Source organism: Pavona decussata, unplaced genomic scaffold (genome assembly GCF_977016875.1).
Source record: "Pavona decussata unplaced genomic scaffold, jaPavDecu1.1 SCAFFOLD_12, whole genome shotgun sequence".
NCBI classification, from domain to species: Eukaryota; Metazoa; Cnidaria; class Anthozoa; order Scleractinia; family Agariciidae; genus Pavona; species Pavona decussata.
Window position 1 is genome coordinate 1,446,113 of NW_028145435.1, and position 19,004 is coordinate 1,465,116.

The 19,004-nt window shown below is 40.3% G+C and overlaps 2 protein-coding genes across 4 annotated transcripts in view; one reads left to right on the forward strand and one right to left on the reverse strand.

Moving 5' to 3' along the window:
• Nucleotides 1-12,128, forward strand: part of LOC146487989 (uncharacterized) — a 29,376-nt gene extending 17,248 nt beyond the window's left edge. Inside the window, exons 15-23 of one of the 3 annotated variants that reach the window (XR_014867604.1) lie at nucleotides 11-57; nucleotides 1,337-1,453; nucleotides 3,956-4,057; nucleotides 4,650-5,706; nucleotides 7,743-8,006; nucleotides 9,091-9,171; nucleotides 9,820-9,907; nucleotides 10,684-10,869; nucleotides 10,906-12,128. Coding sequence is in view for 2 of the 3 variants with exons in the window: in XM_085125082.1 (XP_084981208.1) it covers nucleotides 11-57; nucleotides 1,337-1,453; nucleotides 3,956-4,057; nucleotides 4,650-5,706; nucleotides 7,743-8,006; nucleotides 9,091-9,171; nucleotides 9,820-9,907; nucleotides 10,684-10,762 (1,835 nt within the window). In the remaining variant the exon portion in view is untranslated. Of the gene's footprint in view, nucleotides 1-10; nucleotides 58-1,336; nucleotides 1,454-3,955; nucleotides 4,058-4,649; nucleotides 5,707-7,742; nucleotides 8,007-9,090; nucleotides 9,172-9,819; nucleotides 9,908-10,683 lie in introns of all 3 variants that reach the window. The other 2 variants (XM_085125082.1, XM_085125095.1) reach the window with 2 other exon arrangements.
• A 1,082-nt stretch (nucleotides 12,129-13,210) lies between these two features.
• LOC146487990 (single-strand DNA endonuclease ASTE1-like) lies at nucleotides 13,211-17,970 on the reverse strand. The gene is made up of 3 exons (XM_085125423.1): nucleotides 17,443-17,970; nucleotides 14,773-16,031; nucleotides 13,211-13,501 (listed from the first exon to the last, which is right to left on the reverse strand). The coding sequence occupies exons 1-3, from the start codon at nucleotides 17,859-17,861 to the stop codon at nucleotides 13,269-13,271; spliced, it is 1,911 nt and encodes a 636-aa protein (XP_084981549.1). The 5' UTR covers nucleotides 17,862-17,970; the 3' UTR covers nucleotides 13,211-13,268.
• Between the last annotated feature and the right edge of the window lie 1,034 nt (nucleotides 17,971-19,004).

Below are 19,004 nucleotides of genomic sequence, written 5' to 3' on the forward strand. Positions count from 1 at the left end.
GTTCGAGCAGATGGCGTGGGCGATCCCGTAGAACCCTCGGGTAATATACCGCTCAAGGTGAGTCAAGATTTCCTTTTTTGGACGCTAGATAAAAACGCTGACTTGCCCCAGGTGTGTTCATGCACCGTGAAACAACTGAAATAGAACTGCGTATCCTTCCTTTCTTCCTTTCGCCGGAACAACGAGGAAAGATCTCAGTTGGAGTCGAGTTTACGGCTGTACATCGTGTTGAAAGATGTACTTTGTTACGGAAGTTGTGAGGTCAAGTTTCAAGTGCTTTGGGCGTGAAAAGCTATCGTCTTGTGAGTGGCTTGGCCCGCCCTATGGCCTGGAGACGTGATTACAGTACCGCAGAGAGCCGTCATGATTAAAAATAGTGCAATTTATACCAATAAGAAGTCTAATCTGTAAGAGGGACGATTGCAGTCGAAGGTGGATTGTACTTGTCCTGTGCGAAAAGGTCAGAGCAAACTTGTTGTAATTCAAGCCATGTGTACAGGAAATGCACAGTGAAAGAAGATCACAGTGTGAACTTAGGTTTAACTTGTAAAAATCAGGATTTAGCCATATTTAGTCACGGCAGGAATTCAAACGCCATCTTAAAGCACGGAAATGTTCGGGATGTTTGTTTACGAGCCCATGCCGTTTTGTGGTTGTTTAGTTATGCCTCGTCACTTATAAACAAGTTGCCACTTGAGTGGTGCTTGTTTAGAAAACGAGCTTTTGCTCTGTGCATCAGCTACGACAGCTCTGTTGCTTTACGCTTGGAAATTTTGGTAAGACTGCAAATTAAGACACATCTATACAAATCCATATTTTCCCTTGTCATTTTCAGTTAAACGATAAATTGTCACACGTTAGAGACATCTGATAAATAGTTTTCTCACCTGATAGTTTACTTGTTGCGGGACACATCCTTATCTTTGCATTTCTTTAAATTGTTGTTTGTGTTTATATTTTACTGTTCGTTTGACCACAATATTCGTTTTCGGCTACTGTGTTTTTAAAATTTGACCTAATTTCCCCTTGTGGTTGGCTCATTAATGTCCTCTAGATCATTGAACAACATCATGTTAGTTTCCACCATCGACTTCATGGTCTCGACACTCGACAATATCACCTAAACTCCTTTGTATTGCTATTTGTTCTAAATTGAGTGCTTGGGTTATATTCAATGGTAATTACTTCTTTTGCATTTGCAAAATATGATGTGTTAACTTGACTATAAGGTGTTCTTAATTTTCTTAATCTCACCGAAATATTTCTGTGTGATGATATCATCATTTACAAATGTTGTTTCCTTAAATTAATACTTTTTCGTGTTTCTTTCCAAAAGATGCGAGACTACAACGCGCTGTATGACTGGTTGGAAAAGATCAAGTTGACAATCTACATCGATAATTTTGTCACAGGAGGTTTCGACATGACCAGTGTCCTTGGAATCACCGCAGAGGTAACGAATAATCCTCTTTCTAGTTTTCCCTAGATAAAATGTTAACGTAAGATTACTCAAATGAAAGCCACGTTAAAATATTTGCAAATAAGTTTTGCGTTTTCCGAGTTGGCCGCTTCTGTGGGTGACATTCATGGCACCTTGAGGGAAATTGCACGACAATAATATTTGCGTTAAGGTTAAGATAGGGGAAAGATAAATTGAAAGTGCTTGTTAGGACAGGGTAAAGCCAAAAACGTGCAGTAAAAATGCAATCCTTAAAAAAAGTGCGCCTGTTACATGGTTCGAAAGCTATCAGATGGATACTTTCGTGGAAAGAAAGTCTACCAAGAAGCAAAAACAAACGTCACGAAGCGAAACACAATGTTATTGTTTGAAATTTGTGGCTAAGTTGTTGGGGAACTTAAGTAATACAATAAGGTATTTAGTCACTTTTCTCACAGGTAACAGCTTGTTTAAAATTGGTTCTGCCTGAGTATCGTATGTTCGACCTCGTTTCGTTTTATAAACCTTCTGTGTGCGTCTCATTTCTCAGACGTAGCAGGCGAGAAAAATAATTTACGTAACGTAGCTTAGGTCAGAGTTCGGCAAGCAAAAGAAAACGTAAACTGCAAAAGCTTGTTCGTTGTATGTTGTTTTTGAACTCGATGTGTCTTAAAAAGAAACAAACCATTTGTTGTTCATAAGACAACACTGTTAATTGATATGTTGCTTGTTAATCAGCACTGATTAGATTAGAAATAATCTAACTATTTACCAACCAATTATTGTCGTGTTGAATTCCATTTTTACTTGGTTGTAGCTTTTTCTTGTACCAAACCGGCTTCTTCGCCAAACGTCTGAAGAAGTAAGCTTGCTTGAGTGCATCTTTCTCTTCCCTGCTGTCGGTGTTCGTTTTCCTCATAGTTCTTACATACCTAGTTCCTAGTTCTTACATACAAAGCGCTTAATAATCTGGCTCCAGATTACATATCTGAACTCTTTTGCCCATATCTACCATCACGCCCATTAAGATCTGCTGACCAAAGGCTCTTAGCTACTCCTCGCTATAACACCAAGACATATGGAGCGAGAGCCTTCTCTGTCTATGCTGCCAATGCTTGGAATTCCTTGCCGCTTCAAATAAAGAAGTCCGAGACATTGAACTCTTTTAAATCTTCAGTTAAGACATTTATTTCGTAAATTTTATCAATTAGAGTAGGTTTTTTAATGTGACTATGAAGTTTTTTTTTATATATATATGTATTTTTCTCACATTTGTAATTGGCATTTTTATAGAGTTGTAAAGCATTGAGACTTAGTGTAATGCTTAATTATATATTATTATTATTATAGTTTCGAACCTAAAGGTTCGCCCAGAGGATTAAAAACCTCCTTTTTTGGGGAAGATGTGTTGTTTTTTACAGCTTGTACGAGACCCTATTCCGCGTTAAATCCCTCAAGGCTGAAACGACAAAATTGTCATACCCTATGCAGTCAGACCAGTGGTCCAAATGTACCCTATTCTTCAGAGTCAAATGGTCAGAAGCTGTCATCCATTTTGGATCAAAATAGCTAATTAGAACACGTGACACATGTCTTCCGTACTCACTTACAGGGGTACTCTTGGTGGAAGCGACGGGTGCTTTAGTTTATAGGGACTACATGGGTTCAAGCTTTTTTTTGTAGTTTCATGTTCAAAAAAAAAAATGTTTATAATTGTTATTTTGATACTGTTGTGGATTTAAATCTAATCAGGACATTTTGTTGTTTTTTTTTTGCTGGTTATTCCTATCTTGTGTTGTTAAGCGTACGGTCCACGTAATGTAATATAAACACAAGAGAACGGTGCTGGGATTCTAGGCGTCTCTTTTTCCGGTGAAGTAGAAATGTCCTAGCTCAGATGAATCCGGGGCAGATTTTAATTACAGCGGAAGAAAATGACCAAGTAAGGGGTAATCTTTCGAGACGGCACACTTTCTTTCAGTGATTTCATGTGCTACCGGTAAATCAACTGGACATAATAGGATAAAGAGAAGATTGGCATGAATTTAATAGTTTCGTTCCCAACGAAATCAGATTCGAAACTGTAAAAGAATCCCGAACTGAAATCGAACATTCACCATGCAAAAGTTAGAAACACCTTGTACAGCATTATAAACAGCACCACAGGAAAGTACTGCTCGGTAGCTTTCATTTGAATGGTCACACTTTAGGATTTCATCTACAGACTCAAAAGATAGAGCCACCTTGTATAGCACAGTAAACAGCACCACAGGAAAGTATTACTCAGTAGCTTTCATATGAATGGTCACACTTTAGTTTCCCAGACTTGAAAGTTAAAACCACCTTGTACAGCGTAATAAACAGCACCACAGGAAAGTACTACTCAATAGCTTTCATTTGAATGGTCACACTTCAGGATTTTGTCCAGTGTCTCAAAAGCTAAACCCGCTTGTGTAGACGTTTTATTCTGCTTTTGTTTCAATGAAATAATTGGTATTTCTCGTGAATTCTGTTCAGGATCTGACGGCTATAAACGTAAAGAAAACAGGTCATAGGAAAAAGATTTTATCAGAATCAGCCAAGCTGGAAAAAACAACAGTATTTCCTACAGATAAACCGGTAAGTTTGCATGTTTGTTTTTTTTTCTTAAAATATAGGACGAGATTATTTTTAATGCTCTGTCGGATTTCTGTCAAGGCAGATACACGTAGTTAATTTGTGTTCAAACATCGGAACATTTTTTTTTCAGTCGAGTATCGAAAGTAATTTCTCGTTTGCTTGGGTTTTGCTTTTCTAAATACAGCCTGTTTATATGGAAGAGGCCCGCGTTACCGAGATCTCGGGTCGTACCTATTTTTCTGTGTTATTAAAATCTCATTGTATTTCTGTGGGTGTGCGGGCTGACTTGGTTGCCGATACCCCCCTATAGAGTGTGTTCATGGCGGCCATGTTGGAGCAGCCAAACAATAAAAGATATTTGCATAAAAATAAAATTCATTTCCTAAAGGAAAATCATTCTATTGTTTCCGCCGAGGCTCCTACAATATGGCCGTCGTAAACGCACTCTGTAAGCTGCCGGGATTTCGGTAAACCAAGCTGAAAAAAATCTTTTATAAGCGAACCAGCCCGCTTAATGAGCTGAAAACTGTCATTGTGCGCATGGCAATTCGCTGAACATAGCACCAACTCGCGTCCGGTACTTTCATTGCAGAAAGATATCATGACGTGGCTGCGTATGATTGGCCTAGAACAATACATTCCGGAGTTCATGGATGGCGGATTTGATGACATGGACTTCCTACAGGATATGACGCTAGAAGACTTAGTAGCGATTGGAGTTACTAAACCAGGGCATCAAAGAAAGATTTGGATGGCTGTTAACGCGCTGAAGGAAGACGACGAAAATGGAAGCTTGTTGGAACAACAGGGAACAATTCAAACGGAAAATGTGCAGGATGAGTTGATGCCACAGGAGAGGAAAGGTTATTTGGAGACCAGTTTAGATGGAGATGATTCCGGTGTCTCCACTGATGAAGTCGAACCGGAAAACGCGAGAACGGACGACAGCGAAATGGAGTTTCCTCCGCCTCCCCCGCTTTTAGTTAGGGAAAATGTCAACGAAGAGCCATTTGTCGAGGATTCTTCGTCAGTCGAATCTGAAATCCCAGAACGCTCAGGACTTTGCAGAAAAGTAGATAGCGTAGAATCGCCAATGGAAAACAAAGAACAAGTGGATCAAATAGAGAATTCGGTTTCTCCAGATCTGCTTTCTGAAGTTCCACAAACATCTCAAGTTGAAACAAGTCTGTGTTCTGGACGCCAGGAAAAAGAACTTGATAAGAAAGATGCGGACACTTCGTTAGTTTTACACGAAGTGAATAGCGATCAATCCCCGGAAAGCGAAGATGACGAGCCTCCTCCCCGCCCTCCCCCTCCCATGGAGGACATTGACATATCATTCCCCATACCCGACCCTCCTCAAGACAATCACTCAAGAGGCCCCGTTAAGTCCGTTAAGGATACCGTGATGAGAGAAAACGATAGATTACGGACCTTTTCTCTGGACTCCACCTTCCAGAGGCCCAAGAAACCCGCGGCGCCTCCGCCTGTGAAACCGAAGAGCTTCAAGAAGCCCCCTCCCCCTGTGGTGAAGCCCAAGCCTCGCAAGGCAGCGTCGTTCTCCGGATCCAGCGACAAGAGCTCTGGCGAGGACAGTGGCGGAGACAGGTCACCCATGAAACCTCTTGCTCCTGTTAGTCCTTTGGACAGTAAGTATTTTTACTTTTATTAAGAATAATAAAAACACAATCCTGACCAAACGGTTTAGGGACATCCTACTTTTTAGAACCTTTTTCTAAGCTTGGAGGCATTCGTTTCAACCGACCCGAATCTGGATGTTGCGCTCAAAAATTCGATTTCTGTTCCAATTGAGGAAAAACTATTCTCAAAATCATTAATAATTCAATTGAAGGAAACAAAGCAAAGGAAATCACTATCGTGAATGAGGTTTGGAAATGCGATCTTAATTATCATAAAATGTGGTGAATTTATGCTTTGAATTTGAATTTGAGAAGCTACATCAAACACTTGAAAAACTGTTTCATCCGATTTGCAAAAACCTTGAAGTTGGTTTAAAAAAACTTGGCTACGCCCAAATGGTGCTTTGGAAATCAGATGAAATACTCTTCCACATGTTTGATGTATTTCATCTTACATTTAATCCAAACAATCGTTCTGATTTGTCTACGAATCCGTTTTCAGATCAATATGTTCCGTCCGCTTTGCACAGATTTTGTCCACATTAATTTTTTAACACGTGCTTATTTTGAATGGAAATAATCTCATTAATCTTTCTTAGCTAAGACTAAAATCCAAACAGTATGGATTCATAAAATCTGAAAATCGAGTACACTTAAGGGAATGCATCCTTACTTCAACGTCGCTGATAAAGCGGTTTTCAATTGAGTGTGGAAAGTAATTTCTCGTTTGCTTTGGTTTTGCTTTACTGTGCTCTGTGATTGGTTGGCAAAGTTCGCGCCATTTACTCAACCAATGGGAAGCCAAACTAAACCAATTGTGCTTGGTTGCACGCGTTTTCCCGCGCTTGACGCAGGTTACATGTATTTGCTTCGAGTTCTGATTGGCTGATTGTGCTGTTTACATCAGTTGTGATTGGCCAGAGGAATTACTTTGGTTTTGGTTTTACAACAGTTAATTGAAAGCCGCTCTAATTGACAAATACCAAATGTATAAATCACTTTAGGCCACTCTCGTTTAAAAATATCTCAATTCGGCCATACGTTGTAGAAGATGGTAGCTGGTTACATGATATCTTCAGTTATTTAGACTCTACCCTAGCCTCTCGTTAGCTGAGAATGCACGATTTTAGTACTGAAACTAAAACAGATAACAAAAGGTTAGTACATTAGCTGTTTTTTTAGTCGAAAATAACGGGGAATGTCTTTGTTACACACAAGCCAAGCACACACACCGAGAATTAAATTGTGCCTTAACTTGTCTCAAATAAAGTCTTACCTTTAAACTTGGTTTAAAGCACATAATCAAAAGCTAACAAAATAAACTGCGTGAAAATAAGTAGCTTGTAATTGTTTAAAGAAAAATAAACAAATAGCGCTTGTCGAGAGTTTCATTAAGTCACGTGGGCAGGTTCTTAAGTCACGTGGACAACTGATCGTCATGTGATTTGCTTGGCTTTTTTAAGTGACTCATGTATCATTACCATTTAAGTCGCATTACACATTCTTCTTGTGAGTGAAAACTGACACGTTACAGGGAAAGATTTTTCGAATGTACCTTTACCATGTTGTTTTCTTTTGACTCGTCCATTTGAGTCAAATGAATAGTGCTTGTGAATTCATTCCCATTTTCAGTAAAAGTTATATTTAGAACATTTTGGTGTTCAAGTTCGCCTCACCACGTAGGTACGTTAAGAGTTTTCCTGCGTGTGAATTAATTTGGAGCGACCTGCACCGTTTGCAACGTCTTACATGGTTGGTCGAGAGGGCAAAAGAACGAACGACAGAACAATGTTCCCAACCCCAAAAAACAACGAAGCTGCAAGTTATAAGGGGTCCAGTGAAAACAGAGCTTTTGCATTAAATTTTGAAAGTTGCAGGTCCACTGTGTAGTTAGCCATGCAGCCATGAAGACTACTTCACGTCTTTCATGTGTCAAGTTTTACTTCACTGCCGTGTTGTTCACGTGCTGTGTAGTTTTACTTCACGTGCGTTACATTAGCCATTTAAGTCACGTGTGTAGTAACTGTCAATCACATTGCCGTCAGGGCGTAGCAGCACAGGTTCCAATCCCTTCCTTTGGCCGACCTCCGCCTCGTCACCAGGCAACCGCCACAGCGGAAACGGAAGTGTGCATTCGTTCAGCAGTAGTACCAGCAGTCAAGGGTCGGTGGAGTCTATAATCGAGGAGTTTGAAGAGAGAAAAAGGAGTTTTGAAAAACCTGGAAGGAAGCATAGTGCGCCAGAGCTACTGAACAAGTCATACGAGAATGGTGGAGTACAGAGATTGAGCCCGGCAGATGCCACGAGAGGTAAACAGCGGTCCATCGCGTGAATAAGAAGCACTGTGTGTTCACTGTACTCTGACTGGCTGTGCGCTCTTCATTAACATGCTTCATGGTGACTGACAGCACCACTCATGTTCACATTAACATTAAAATTAACATTTATGTATTATTTATTAACATTAACATCGATAACAACTAACTTCATAAGAAACTAACTTAAACATATTTAAGATGGTAACCTGTTAAAAGAGCTCAGATTGCGGAGACAGCGAAAGAATCGCGAGACGGGTTTCTTTGTACATACCTTTTACTTGAATCCTACAATCTATATGCTAACAGGGTGTTAGACAATTTAACCGTGGTGATTTCTTCAAGCGAGTAGCTATATTAAATGAGAACTTTGAAATACAATAAAGAGTTTTAACCTTATTTCGAATCTACATAAGATTTCTTTATACTGGGCATGTAAACTATCGTCAAGTAATTATTTAATCTCTTTAATATTCCTCCCTTGGGCACTTTAATCTTTTTTCTCAAGCAAAGCAATTTCCAATGTTAATGCTACCTTTTAATTTTAATCTTATCGTGCTGATGTTATTTAAATTGAGTTTGATAGTTAAATAGTGGCGCACCCTACCGGTGCCATCTAGGTGTCTAGTTTGTCTGCGATGGGCGTTTGGATTTCAGCTAAAATCTGTTCCTCCCTTCTCTTTCTTGGTCGGCCATGCTGCTTATCATCGACAGAGAAAAGAGAGGTTTTTAACCTGTGAATAAGTATTAAAATCAGAATGGTCGTTAACTAGAATCGTGCCGGTCTAAGTTGTTAACTGGTGGCTCTAAAGGAGCTTATATTTTGTGTAAAAGAACTGAACCTTCCCTTTCGAAACGTCTGCAAGATTTGTGTTCTTTCTTTTCTGATACTCAGCGAAACTTTCCTGTGGTTCTGTTCATTGTTGAAACTTTTCGCGATTTGTGCGTTTGTAAACTTTGAGAGAGGGATGACGTGACCACAATGACATGGTTCGAGCAAAAACAGCAAGAATTTCTTGTCATTTTGACTGGATTCATTTTAACTTTCTTTCACTTGATATTGTTTTCATTCCCACAGCTGACGGTGAACTAAATGAACAGATTAAAGAGATCTTAAGACCTCGCTCCAGAGAAGACTTATCACAGCCAGTCTCCACAGGTAACTTTCCTACTTACTACATTTAGCTTATTTCTCTAGTTACTCTACGGCTTTGTTCTCACGCCGTCACGTTCAATTCGTTGTAACGTTAAATGCGGTTTGATGACGTATTCGGGGCTAACCGCGCGATCGTAAGCGGATTGTATTCGGGGCGAACCGCGCGATTGTAAGCGGATTGTATTCGGGGCGAACCGCGATCGTAAGCGGATTGTATTCGGGGCGAACCGCGCGATCGTGAGCGAATTGTATTCGGGGTGAACCGCGCGATCGTAAGCGGATTGTATTTGGGGAGAACCGCGCGATCGTAAGCGGATTGTATTCGGGGCGAACTGCGCGATCGTGAGCGAATTGTATTCGGGGTGAACCGCGCGATCGTAAGCGGATTGTATTTGGGGAGATCCGCGCGATCGTAAGTTGATCGTATTCGGGGCAGTTTTAGTGCACTGAAGTGGTAATTTATAACAAACCTAGACAATCATTTTTATTTTTTTGGTAATACAAGAACGTTTTGTGATTTTTGAAATGACACCAAACCTTCGTGACACTTTCCCTTTAAATTCTGTCTCTGTTGCTTGTGTAACTTGCTAGTAACTTTACTTGGAGAGAATCTTGACCTCTAGCCTTTTTTTTTGTTTAATTCTATTACAGAGTCTTCTGTGTCATCTCCATTTGTTCCGCAAGTTGAAGCTGAGACAGGGCCTCTGGGCACCAAGGCGGTCAAGACGGCTGAGCGAGAGTATGGAAGAAATCTTCTTATCAGCTCGCACATTCTTCCTATTTATGCCTTTTTCTCTTTTGTCATATAATTTACGAGAATTAACTCTTGGCTATAGTTGTTGTCATGTCTTGGTATCAAAAACGTTTAGGAGAAATTTTATTCTGATCACTGTTGCGGCTGAAATATTAGCGACCTTCAGATCGGACAACGAGTACGAGATCGATGACGAGTACGACTTTTCAATTCCTAGTCGTAAGCGTGTATTATCGTGTATGACACCAATCTCGTTCCTAGAACCTCATTCTATTCTGTTCAACAACGCTGAGGAGCGAGGGACCCGCTGAGAACTCAGCTGTTTCGAAATTTGAAAGTCGTACTCGTACTGTATCTCTAACTCATATTATGATCTCAAGGTTCAGTTATTGCGGAGTCCCCGGTTAAATAAGGTTAGAAAATTAAGTTACAGCAGGGATAAAGTCCGTGCTTATTTGATCAGTTGGGCGTAAAACCAACATGCGTAAGCTTTTTACCGCGTGTAGCAGTGGTTGCATGTTTTGGCTTGCAGTTCTGATTGCTTTATTTATGTTGGTTGTGATTTGCCTGATGTAATTACTTTGATTTCGGTTTAACCACTGTGAAAGCGGTTAACAAATGAGTGCCTACAATGAATCGGGCTTGTTTTGGTCAGTTTGTTTTAGTTTAAATACCCTCGTTAATTCGTTGAAAAGACCCGTGCTGCTTTCTGTAATTTAACTTCTTTTATTGAATGTTTTTTATGCTCTCTTGCCTTGCAGTCTGGCCGAGGACCTTATGAAGGACATTAACAATATGCTTAGCGACTTCTCCTCAGAACTTGACTCCATGTTCGATTGAAGCGACGAGTTGCAGTTAGTATGGTGACCATGGTAACAGCAACTATTGGCACCACCTGGATACACTGACTAGGGTCGTAGCTTTCCAAATATGAGCATAACCCGGATGCGCTAGTTGATTACCCAGTATCTAAGTAATTAGACGCGCTGTAATTGTTCAAGGTAGTGGTCACGTGACGTGAGGGAAAGAGGAGGGACAAAGATTTTTTCCCTTAACGGCGAGACAAAGAGTAAAAATTTCAAACTGTTTTCAATTCATGCATTTAGGTCAAAATCTAAAATAACGTTAGCGATTTTATATGTACTCAGGGGAATTGTTACACTAGTCTATTTTTTACGCCATGTTTGATTGAGATGAGATCTTTTTATTACAACCGAATGAATATTTTCCTCGTATGTGTCAAATAGTTTTACATCGTTCAGCAATCCACTTTTGTGTATAATTTCTTTTCTCATCGTTGAGATGTTTGCATAAGTCGGTTTATCCTGGGCGTGCTCTGTCTGTCGTACTTTACCAGTGTCGTTTTTCACCTTTTCTCCGTCGTTGAAGTCCTCGAAAGCTATTCTAGTTCCTTTGCGTTCTTCGCCCCGTAAGGCCTGGACTCTACCTGAGTGGTGATGTCACCGAATCAGACTCGCCTTCACTCGCACCAGGGTAGCGCGAACAACAAATCACCACTAATTCTCGATTCTTCTCTACCGAACGAATGAAATTCTTTGATCAAAATTAGCGGGAGCCATTGCAGAGTTATTGAACTTTTCTACGTCAGCTCAGCACGATAACCAGATGCAGGTTGCCTAGCAACTACCGACGAATACTAATCGATTAACCTTATAAGAAACTTTGTTTTCAAATTTGGAAGGGATATTTATTTTTTATAACTAGAAACGTTAATTTTACGGTGAAGGCTCGATTTTTTTAAACTTTGCCCGAATAGTCGTCATAAGATTGCTTTTTTTTTTTAATAGAAATTATCGTCTGGCCCGTTTTAAGGCTGAGATGTTTATCTCCCAGAAAATTGAATCGGACATTTTAATCGTCCCTTTCAATCAGGAGCGTACCTGGTCGTACATTAGAGGAGAAATTTTGTATTCTTTGCATTGTATAAATTTTTAGAAAGAACCGTGCGACTTTAATTAAGACTTTCAACTTCTCGCACGAAGTACAAAGACGGATTTTTCTGACGAACCCTGATCGTTTTCATGTGATAAAGATGAAATCAAAGTGAATTTTGTTAGAAGTTACTGCTCAATATAAGATATCTTTTAAAAAGATTGTAAAACGAATTTTAGGTAAGTGGCATAACATGTACAAAACTTTAATTATATATTTTATTTTGTTGGAAAATAAACATATATTTTAACAATGACTGGTTCATTTCATTGTTTCTAACAGCTCTAGGAAAAAGTCGAAACGCACGGAAAAAAATTCGACAAAGAAAAGTAGGGGGGAAGGGGGTTACTTTTCTTCGTCGAATTTTGTTCCGCTCGTTTCGACTTTTTGCTCGTCCCCGAATGTTAGTATATACATTTGTAAATAGTCTGTAATTTTTTCTCTACGCAATTCAGTTTATACTGCCATGTAGTGTCTTAATAAACGTATCTATCTCCCCACTATCTACCCCTGGGTCCCCGAGGATAGCAGCTCTGTAAACTTTTTAAGGATGTGCAAAATTACGAAGTAGGGAGGGGAGAGTCGCCCAGTGGAGGTCGGAAACCAAACCACTCTTAACTATTCAAACACAAACGGTAACGAGTTACTTCAATGGCAAACACGCATTTGCTGCATAAGAGCTGAAAGAGGAGTGCATGACACGACCTTATTGACCTGATTGACTAAGAAAACAACATGTTTGATCTGATTTTCTGATTAGAAGGACGTTCCGTAAGTATCTCAATCAAGTAGGGCGCTACAGTAAACTATCGCAGAACCGAGGAAAAAAGGTTGATCAAGAAGTGCTCCAAAGAACAGAAACAGGTTCGAAGGCGGGAAGGGAAAGAAGGGAAGCAAATGGAACAGATAGTTTGGTCAAGAAATCTTTTAGCTGTACATGAAGAAATTATTTCATTTGACCCTTGTGAAAATGCAAGCACATTTTTGTACCACGGTTTTGGAACTGAGTAAACTTTCACTCATTAGACACTACGAAAAAGTTCTAACTGGGATTTTTGGTGGAATGTAAATCCCAAATGTAAAGAGCAGGCCGCTTCTTTCGTTTTTGTTTCCAAATAGATTGCTGAGAAAGATATCACTTTTTACAACATCTAACATGAGATTACAGGATGAATGCAAATCGTTTGGAATTAACCAAAAGGACATAGCATGATCTGTTCTGCGTACGTTGCATGTCTCGAAAATCACTTTTCCGTTTTTTTTTTTTTTTGCTTTAAAACTTCTATCTCTGTTGAAGGACAATGTCATCGAAAGGCAGGTAATTATTTTTTTCGGTTCGGGACTTAACGTATTAACAGAAATGGCACTCCGACAGAATGATTCGGTCTCATCCTCACTCTTGCTCTCCTATGTCGCACAGAAATGCAAAACGATTTTCTAACATTTCTTCCCCGAATTTAAGATTATTCTTGACAGGAGAGCGTTTCGTCTTTCTATCAGTTTCCTTTCCTCCTTTGTTTTCTTGTGGCACCATCTTATCTAACAGATCATTTGTCACTGCCATGTAAAGTTTGTAATACACGCGAAATTGCTTGAAAGATGGGAGCAGTTCCTCAGGAGCGCGACCTAAAAAAGAAGTAGTACAAATGTAAGAAATTAAAAGAAATTATATGCTTCTTCTCACGGATTGACGCAGTGGTGAGACGAGCAGCTGCGAATTCGATGTTCTTGCATTCGGCATCATAAGTGGTAAAGTTAGTTCTCGTTTCGCCTTGCTCTAAGGATTTTTTCTTGGTTCTGCAATTTCCTTCCTCAGCAAAAACTAACAGAATCGGCTGCAACTATAGACAACTCTCCCAAGACAGGCACCGTTGGGATCAAAACCCTTTGACCTTTTCAGAGAGGTGCTTTGTCTCAGGGACAATTCAGTAACTGTAAAATGACTGCATCACTTAAAGCAGATACCAACTTTAACTTTACTTCTCAAACTCATTAATAATTCATGCAGTCAAAAGCCAATAAATGACCTCCATTTCGGTCAGGTGGATGAATCTTGATACCCCAATGAAACACCAGATGAAACACCACCAGGTTTTCATCTGAGATGAAACATGTTTTTCATCTGAGATCAAACATTTGCATTTTAATGAGATTAATTTCTTATTGTTTCATTTGAGAAGACATGTCAAAAACTCGGGCTTCGTGCTTTATCACGGGTTCCAAATACCTCGAAACAGATGAAAGCACTCGGCCTGCGGCCTCGTGCTTTCATCTGTTTCTCGGTATTTGGAACCCGTGATAAAGCACTCGCCCTCGTTTTTGACATATTACTTAAAACTGTGAATAAACAGTTATTATTATTATTATTATTATTATTATTATTATTATTATTATTATTATTATTATTATTATTATTATTATTATTATTATTACCCATGTGCTAGATTCATTGTTAAGGTGATTTCATTCTCTTAATTTTTCAGTATTGTTATTTTGTCTGTCGCGTCGCACCTTTTTCTGTTATATACATTCTGCACGCTTTTATTTCGCGCCATATGTAAATTCGGTTCATCCTACATTCGTATTCACTTCGTCTTGTTACCTTCAAAGTTTTCGTTTCCCGGCTCGCGGTCGTAGCGTTGGTAAGTGTCGTTTTCCGCCTTTATGAACTTTTTCGTAGTTTATCTTACTTTTCGTCTTCATGTCTGTATTAGGTGTTTACTTCAGAGTGACAACTGTGCAATGGTACATCATGAAAACTGGTTTTGCCCTCGAGTCTCTACACTCATTATTACTCAATAGCGAGCTTGTAGTAACAGTATTTCTACCCAAATTGCCCCCCCCCCTCCCGAGTATAGATTCCACAAGAATGCAGTTACTAAAGAAACAAGACTTACCTTGACGCAGTTCTTCATGTAGAGTATGCGCCATTTGTCCATTGAACGTCTTGTGTACACACGGTGTAGCTACAGGCTGAAGTAGCGTAAAGTTTAGGTGAATAGCATCCCTTAGAACACACTGCCACTGACAAAAGCTGTGCGCTGCTTGAAGATCAAACGGTTGAGAGAAATGTTTCCTTTGGATCCTTTTGCCCTTCTCTTCTGTCAAATCTTCTTCCAATATTGACTTAACACAACAACACAGTAACGCTACGAGGTGATTCATTTTCACTGCTGGCTGTGCATGACTGATGAGATAACGAAGGGATGCTGCGATTAATTTGAACTTCTCCTGTAACAGCCTGATGTGAGGAGTGTCAGCATCGAGCGCAAATAACAAAAACTTTAACCTTTCATCAGCATCAAGGTAAGGAATAAGACTTAAACTAGGTACAACACCCTCTACATAGGGTGCAACCTTTGTCTGTTTCACCGTCATACCGTCCCTGTCCCATTCATGGAATGTCGTTATGTTTTCCTTAACTTCCTTTTCTCCAGGATCATTTAAAATACCGTAAAGAAACTGTCTCAGCCACAGGGAACTGCGGTTCGCTGACATTTCCCGACAGTTTTCAACCTGGATTCTGAGAAAGCATTTTCCCGTTGTCAAACTAGTTATGCATTTGGTGGAAAATTGTCCCGCGCGAAACCGTCGCAACACCCATTGCTTAATCTCGTGGCCATTTTGAGTCCTGAGGGAGCTGCAGATAGCACCCCTTTCAAAATAGACCAATAAATTCGATTCTTTGTTGTTATATTCCTGAAGAGAAAGATCAACAGCCTTTTTCAGTTCATCTCTGCTTTGCGGCGATGAGATCAGTTCCAACGCGGACTTGAGCGCCTCTTCTTGTGTGCATAAGCTGGGAAGTTCAGACAACATGTTAGCAATACTTGCAAACCTTGCTTCTCTTCTGCTAAAACGACTCGCAGTCTGGACGCGACAAAGTGCTTGGTTAAAAGCTGCCAGTGCGTCCGAACTGACATAATCATTCCCCGCCAAAGAAGCTAACAAAGGAATCAAATCTGCACGAATACGAAAGTGTGATGCTAGCTTTTTGCGATAGAAAACACTGGCTGTTAGGCGATCAGAATTCCAGTAGAGGAAAGACAGTGGAATGTAACCTGCTTTGATGTCAAATATGAAGAAGTCACTGTCACTGCTTAGGACTGGGCAGTTCCATGCTGCAGCCAGGGAGGCGATTTCTGTGTCAGCTTCACTGTTGGGAAGAAGCAAGAAAACAACATTAAGTTCAAATGACCAAGGTTAGATAACCTTTGATATTTTCTGTTTGAGCACAGAACCCCCGGATTGCAGGGCATCAGCGATTCATTTCCTCTCACGCGCGACACTGCTAAGACGTTAACAGAGCTTAAGCTAGCTCTAACCCTGAATTAAATAACCTTAGTTGTTGGCTGAAAGCTAACAAGCTCAGTCTAAGTGTTGCTAAAACAGAACTAATGATAATTGGATCAAGACAAAGACTATCTGCCCATTGTGACGATATAGAAAACAGAATTGATGACCAAATTATCAAAAGAGTCGATAAGACCAAATCCTTGGGTCTTACCATAGATGCCCAACCCTCTTGGAGTAAACAGGTTGAAGAGATTTGCAAGAAAGTCTCTTCAGCTATGAGCGCCCTGAAACGTGTGCGGCCCTTTATACCCAAAGAAACTGCAACCCAAATTTATAACGCTTTAATTATGCCTCATTTTGATTACTGCAGCCCCTTTTGGGACTGTTTGAGTGGTTACTTGAGTGATAAGCTCCAAAAGTTACAGAATCGTGCAGCCAGAGTTATTACTAAATTACCTTTTGATACGAACTCAAACCACCTTCTCTACACCCTAGACTGGGGAAGGCTATCTCTTCGGCGAAAGAAACAAAAAGCCTTAATGATGTATAAAACCATAAATGACCTTGGTCCAAAATATCTACAAAGTCTTTTTTCTCAGCGTCACTCTGCTTACAACTTAAGAAACTCTGAGGGAAGGCTGTCCCTGTCCAAGCCAAACACCAATTATTTGAAACGAACCTTTTCTTACAGCGGGTCCATGTTATGGAATAACTTCCCCAAAAGCTTAAAAAATGCTTCATCCGTTGAGCATTTCAAGCTAAATATCAAGAAGGTAGCAGATATATCGGATTCCCACACAGCAATCTTGTAAAGCAGTTGTAATTAGTTTTAGTTTTTAACTTAAGCTTAATTAACTAATGATTTTCCGTGTTTAAATAAAGATTTACAAAAATACATACACCATAGTTTATCTCGAAATGTGTGTGTGTGTGTGGGGAGGGGGGGGGGGGGGTAAGGGGGGAGCGAACTCGAAATGTGATGGGCGAACTTGAAATTTGGGGGGCGAACTCGAACGGGTTGACTTCGACAGGGGTCAAAACCTCTCATCATCCTTTCGCCCTGGGGAAGTAAGGTAGCTTTGAAGGGGAGGGTTTGTGAACTGTTGGTCTGAAAGACGACATAGCTTTTGGGTCCGAAATGGGGTATAGATTCGGCCTGTCATTTTCTTTACGATTGGGCATGAAAAAATCATATATTTTGGACTACAGCCAACACGTAAAATTCTAAAGCATATGCGGCAAATTCAGCGCATACGATCATCATTTCTTACCTATCACAGATTCCAAATTTAATGCCTCGATCCCTGAGCGCCTGTTGAAACACAAACTTGGCCAAAAGCGGAAGTAGAAAGAGCCTACTGTCAGCTGATTTGGTCAAGTCATTCGCAGTTTTGATGTTCTGTAGCACTCGCTGTTTGAGTGTGTCCAGCTTTTTGTCGCTTGGATCATTCGCACCATCGAATACTACAACGCATTCCACGCGGCAAGAATTAAGAGCGTCGAAAAACGAAACCACAGCCTCGTAAAACTCATCGTATTGGCCGCCACATTGGCAGTCCAGACCACTGTTTACGTAGAGATAATAGCACAAACACGATCCATCTATGACAATTTTTGTGTCTTGAAGAACGATTGTTGTCCAAAGATTTTCGATTGAGTTTACAAAACTGGTGAGTCCCGGAATCCCCATTCCCAACTATAATAAAGTATATAATGGCGCTGATCGTGCCTCAATGACCAAATCTGAAAGGCGTTCGACGGTCAATTAACGACAAATTTTCCAGGGTAGGGGTGGGTCAGGTTGAGTAAGTTTGGTGCACAATGCTTATCTTTTGAGGTAGCAGAAAAAGTAATAATCACTAACTACAGTTTTATAGCTTGTTTCAATCGAAGGTTTCGGATTTGTTTTACAAAAAGTGGGAAATAAACACCAGTTTACGAGTGCTCTGATCTTCACCGTCCCTACCCTAGGAAAAAAATAAGATAGCCCGTAATCTCTAATCAGCGGTATACCTAACTTAACAAAGTCTATCAAGTAAGCGTAACTGAAGGTTTTCTTTGGTTTCCGCCAAGTTTCCGCCGGCTTCGTTTTACGGAGGTGATATAAATTCGCCCCAAAACAACAGGAAAACATGAAGAAATACGGCGATCCCCACGGCCCGAAGTCACTTGCGGCCTTATTTTGGCGATGGCGGTATGATTGTGCCATCAAACAGTGAAATATGTAAACATCCTGTATCCTTTATAAAATGCAAGTTTAAACGTTGTATGTGTAAAGAATATCTAGTATTAACAGTGCATTTAGCAAAGTATCTTACGGCTAGTTATTGAAGGATTTATTTCGTGGTATACTGGTAACAGCGTAGTCTCCCTCGCAGCCGTTTTTAGTGTCGTCACGCAACGCTCCTCCCCACGGGAGCGTTGCGTGACGACACTAAAAACGGCTGGGAATTTTTTGGTTGGGTGTGCAGCCCTGGGCCTATTCTTGACTAAAACATGTAATTTCCAGTCCTTTTTTTCAGACCTGGCTTCTCAAATTCATACCTTTTCAGACCTGGTTCCTAGAATCCATAACCATTTTCAGGCTTTCAGACCAAAATGGTTAAAATCTAAAACCTTCGCCATTGGTGCGGTACATACCTAAATAGCTTATAAAGGGGTGTACTCCCTCCCAGGGGTGGCAAGATTTTGGCACACCACCATACATTATGTCACTGGCAGTGTCACTGGTATACATTTTGCCCGGGGGAGGGGGGGGGGGGGTACTCCTTGGAATTCTTGGTGGGAGTGTGCCGCCCGGGTCTTCAAATCCCGACCCTATTTCAGACCTAAA

Coding starts and splice junctions, on each gene's coding strand:
- LOC146487990 (XM_085125423.1), bottom strand. CDS start 17,861: ATGGGGATTCCGGGACTCACCAGTTTTGTAAACTCAATCGAAAATCTT. Junction 16,032..17,442: donor AAATTTGGAATCTGTGATAG/GTAAGAAATGAT, acceptor TCTTCCCAACAG/TGAAGCTGACACAGAAATCG. Junction 13,502..14,772: donor ACATGAAGAACTGCGTCAAG/GTAAGTCTTGTT, acceptor CTTCTTTTTTAG/GTCGCGCTCCTGAGGAACTG.